This window comes from Mandrillus leucophaeus, unplaced genomic scaffold, assembly GCF_000951045.1.
Source record: "Mandrillus leucophaeus isolate KB7577 unplaced genomic scaffold, Mleu.le_1.0 Scaffold331, whole genome shotgun sequence".
Classification (NCBI taxonomy): domain Eukaryota; kingdom Metazoa; phylum Chordata; class Mammalia; order Primates; family Cercopithecidae; genus Mandrillus; species Mandrillus leucophaeus.
Genome location: NW_012103488.1, coordinates 265,455 through 270,019, shown reverse-complemented (window position 1 = coordinate 270,019; position 4,565 = coordinate 265,455). Strand labels below are relative to the sequence as shown.

The 4,565-nt window shown below is 40.8% G+C and overlaps 1 protein-coding gene across 1 annotated transcript in view; it reads left to right on the top strand.

The window, feature by feature from the left end:
* TBC1D12 (TBC1 domain family, member 12) overlaps nucleotides 1-4,565 on the top strand; it is a 117,473-nt gene that overhangs the window by 79,379 nt on the left and 33,529 nt on the right. The window contains exon 8 of the mRNA XM_011988459.1: nucleotides 458-529. Coding sequence (XP_011843849.1) covers nucleotides 458-529 — 72 coding nt within the window. The remainder of the gene's footprint in view (nucleotides 1-457; nucleotides 530-4,565) is intronic.

Sequence of the window (4,565 nt, the reverse complement as noted above, 5' to 3'; positions counted from 1 at the left end):
TTTTTTTTTTTTTTTTTTGAGTGATTCTCACTCTTTTGCCCAGGCTGGAGTGCAGTGGTGCAATCCTGGCTCAGTGCAACCACTGCCTCCTGAGTTCAAGCGATTCTTCTGCCTCAGCCACTCGAGTAGCTGGGATTACAGGCGTATGACACCATGCCCAGCTAATTTTTGTATTTGTAGTAGAGGCCAAGCAAACTCCTGGCCTCAAGAGACCTGCCCATCTCGACCTCCTAAAGTTCTGGGATTACAGGCATGAGCCACTGTACCCATCTGCAGTATTAAATATTTCTTATTAATAAATTGGAAAACATCTTGGCAGAGTACATTTATAATATTTTTTATTAAATATGCTAAAACTAGTCATTTAGGAAATGTTACAGTTTATTAACATGTTATATAAAAATTAACTTAGAGACAATTATTTGTACAGTTTCAAATTTCATTTTTCTCTCCTAAGGGTGGCCCATATCATGATGTCTTACATAGTATTTTAGGGGCATACACGTGCTACAGACCTGATGTTGGTTATGTAAGTATTTGTTTCAATCTGTTTTTTGAATATAAGCATTTTATCTACACTCTTTATCAAAATATCCTATGTTGTATTAGCTCCCAAATGTCTGTATCTCTATGTCTGTTTTTCTTGGGCTTATCAATTTACCCAGTGAAGAATCTTTCCATCTCTTGCTGAGCTTATATGTACTTGAGACTGTCAGTTTTCTGGGGGAGCTATGGGAGATTTCACCATGCAATTTCTAAACTTTTATTTCATGTCCTGATGTCAGGGGGGTGCCTTGTCCCCCTCTTTTAACCTTCTTTTCCATGACTGTGCCTCTAGAGAGTAAACCTCCTGGGTTCCACCAGGTTAAAGGAAGGATACGTACCTGTCCCTAAAGGATAGGGGAGGGGATTTGCTCCTTTTACAGACTTTCACCCAATCCTATTTTTAGCTCTATTTCTCAATTTCACAGGTACCTGACAACTTCAGCTTCTGAGCCTTCAGGGTTTTACAGCAGAATTGGCTTGCTGATTGTTGGCTTCCTCCTCTGTAGATATTTTAGTTTTAACATTCTACACTTATTTAATTTACAATTTCTAAAACACTATTAACTATCTACTATATAATTTTTCATTCTTGTAGTCCTCATGGGTTAGTATTTTTTTTCTTTACTGTATTTTTAGTTGGATTTTTCAGGAGAACAAAGAAAAATGTGATGTTCAATTGCCATTTTTAACTAGAAGTTATAGAACTTTCATCTTCGCACCTTTGCCTTAAAATAAAAGAATGTTAGACATCTCTATAGGGTGACTGTCTGGTACAAGTTACTTTGTTCTGTTGCATGTTCATTTCTATGTTTGTTTACTCAATAAATATTGTGCACTTATGACTATATGTCAGGCATTGTTCTAGGTACTTGAAATACCTCAGTGAACAAAATGATTTCTTTCCTTACAATGCTTACAGTTTAGAAGAAAGAGACAATAAACAACAAACAAGTAAATCATGTTATATTAAAAGATAAGTGCTGTGGAAAAGTGTGGGATGATAAAGGGGGAAAGTGCCAGATTTAGTGTGGGGCAGGTCGTAGTATTTGGAAAGATCATCAGATAGTCCTTATAGAGAAAGTTAGATTTAAGCAGAGTCTTTAAACTCTCTTACTCAGGTATTCTGTGAATGAATTTTAAGAACACCTTGTATCCCCTTCACATGTTTAAGCTGAAGTTTAAAGTTTTTTATTATAAGTTTACTTGTAAATAATTTAATTTTTTAGCACTGGTTAAATTTGACATCTTATAGTTTTTTTAAAATGTCCCCAGGCAGGCCAGGCGAGGTGGCTCACACCTGTAATCCCAGCACTTTGGGAGGCCAAGGCGGGTGGATCACGCGTTCATGAGTTGGAGACCAGCCTGACCAACATGGCAAAACCCCGTCTCTACTAAAAATACAAAAATTAGCCGGGCATGGTGGCATGCGCCTGTAATCCCAGCTACTCAAGAGGCTGAGGCAGGAGAATTGCTTGAACCTGGGAGGCGGAGATTGCAGTGAGCCAAGATCGTGCCACTGCACTCCAACCTGGGCAACAAGAGCGAAACTCTGTCTCAAAAAAAAAAAAAAAAAAAAAAGTGCCCAGACTGGGCACAGTGGCTCGGGCCTGTAAATCCCAGCACTTTGGGAGGTTAAGGCAGGAAGATCGCTTGAGCTCAGGACTCCCAGGCTGCAGTGAACTAGGATTGGACCACTGCATTCCAGCCTGCACAACACAGCAAGACCCTGTCTCAAAAAAAAACAAAAGAAATCTGTAGTGGAATTTAAATACTGCAATGAATTTACGTATATCATAGTCCATTTAAAAAAGTATATATTAACAAACTTTTCATTAATATTTTACATTTTTTGCTTTTTCTCTGAACTTGTATCTCTTTCTTTTTTTATTTTTTTGAGACAGGGTCTCAGTCTGTCACCCAGGCTAGAGTACAGTGGCGTGATCATGACTTACTATAGACTTGACCTCCTGGTCCCTTGGTCCCGGTGAGTCTTCCACCTCAGCCTCCCAGGTAGCTGGGACGGCAGGCACAAGCCACCATGCTTGGCTAATTTTCTGTATTTTTTGTTAAGACAGGGCACTATGTTTCCCAGGCTTGTCTTGAACTCCTGGCTCAAGTGACCCACCCGCATTGGCCTCCCATAGTGCTGGGATTACATATGTGAGCTACGGTGCCTGACTGATACTATGATTTTTTAATATAATGTTGTATAATTAAAACAAAGTAGTTAATCTGCCCAACATCTGAAATATTTGACCTTTTTTGTAATGAGAGTATTTGAGATTTACTCTCTAAGAGATTGTGAAATGTACAGTACTCAATCATTAGTTGTGTTTGCCATGTTGTGTAATAGATATTAAAAAAAAAAAAAAATCAGGCCAGGCATGGTGGCTCATGCTTGTAATCCCAGCATTTGGGAGGCCAAGGTGGGAAGATCGCTTGAGCCCAGGAGCTTAAGACCAGCCTGAGCAACACAGTGAGACCTCATCTCTGCAAATAATAAAAAATTAGCCAGGTGTGGTGGTTTGCACCTGTAGTCCCAGCTACTCAAGAGGCTGAGGTGGAAAGATCGCTAGAGTTCAGGCTCTTGAGGCTGTAATGAGCCGAGATCGTGCCTGGGCAACAGAGTGGTACCTTGTCTCAAAAAAAATGAAAGTTACTCCTCATTTCAACCTGGAGCTTTTTGTACTCTTTGATTATCATCTTCCCTACCCCCAAGCCTCTGGTAACTACCATTCTGCTCTCTGCTTCTATGAGTTCGGTGGTTTTAGATTACACATTTAAGTGAGAACATGCAATATTTGCTTTTCTGTTTTTGCCTTATTTCACTTAGCATAATGTTCTCCAGTTCCATCCATGTTGTCCCAAATGACAGAGTTCCGTCCTTTGTTAAGGCTGAACAGTATTCTTTTGTATACACACACACACACACACACACACACACACACTCTCTCTCTCTCATCCCATTCATCTATTGATGTACACTTAGGTTGATTCCTTAACTTGGCTATTGTGAGTAGTGCTGTAGTGAACATGGGAGTGCAGATATCTTTTTGATATACTGATTTCAAGTCTTTTGGGTAATAGCCAGAAGTGAGATTGCTGGACCACATAGTAATTCTATTTTTAGTTTTTTTGAAGAACTTCATAGAGTTTTCTATAGTAGCTGTACTAATTTACATTCCTATTAACAGTGTGCAAGTTTTTTTCTCAACAACCTCATCAACACTTATCTTTTGTCTTTTTGGTAATAGCCATATACAGCAGTCCCCACTTATCCTTAAGGGATATATTCCAAGACACCAAGTGGAATATATAAGTTTGGGTTTTTTTGTTTTTGTTTTTGAGACGGGATTTTGCTCTTTTTAATTTTTTCTTCCTTTTTTTTTTTTTTTGAGATGGAGTCTTGCTCTGTTGCCCAGGCTGGAGTGCAGTGGTGCTATCTTGGCTCACTGTAAGCTCCACCTCCCAGGTTCACACCGTTCTCTTGCCTCAGCCTCCTGAGTAGCTGGGACTACAGGTGCCTGCCACCACACCTGGCTAATTTTTTTGTGTTTTTAGTAGAGACAGGGTTTCACCATGTTAGCCAGGATGGTCTCGATTTCCTGACCTCATGATCCTCCCACCTCAGCCTCCCAAAGTGCTGGGATTACAGGTGTGAGCCACCATGCCCGGCCAAGATGGGGATTCGCTCTTGTTGCCCAGTTTGGAGTGCAATGGCACGATCTTGGCTCACTGCACCCTCTGCCTCCTGGGTTCAAGCAATTCTCCTGCCTCAGCCTCTCGAGTAACTGGGATTACAGGTGCCCGCCACCACGCCCGGTTAATTTTTTGTATTTTTAGTAGAGACGGGGTTTCACTATGTTGGCCAGGCTAGTTTCGAACTCCTGACCTCAGGCAATCCACCCGCCTTGGCCTCCCAAAGTACTGGGATTACAGGCGTGAGCCACCGTGCCTGGCCTATATAGGGTTTTGTACTTGTCCTGAAACTGCAGATAGTGCAGAATCCTATAGATACT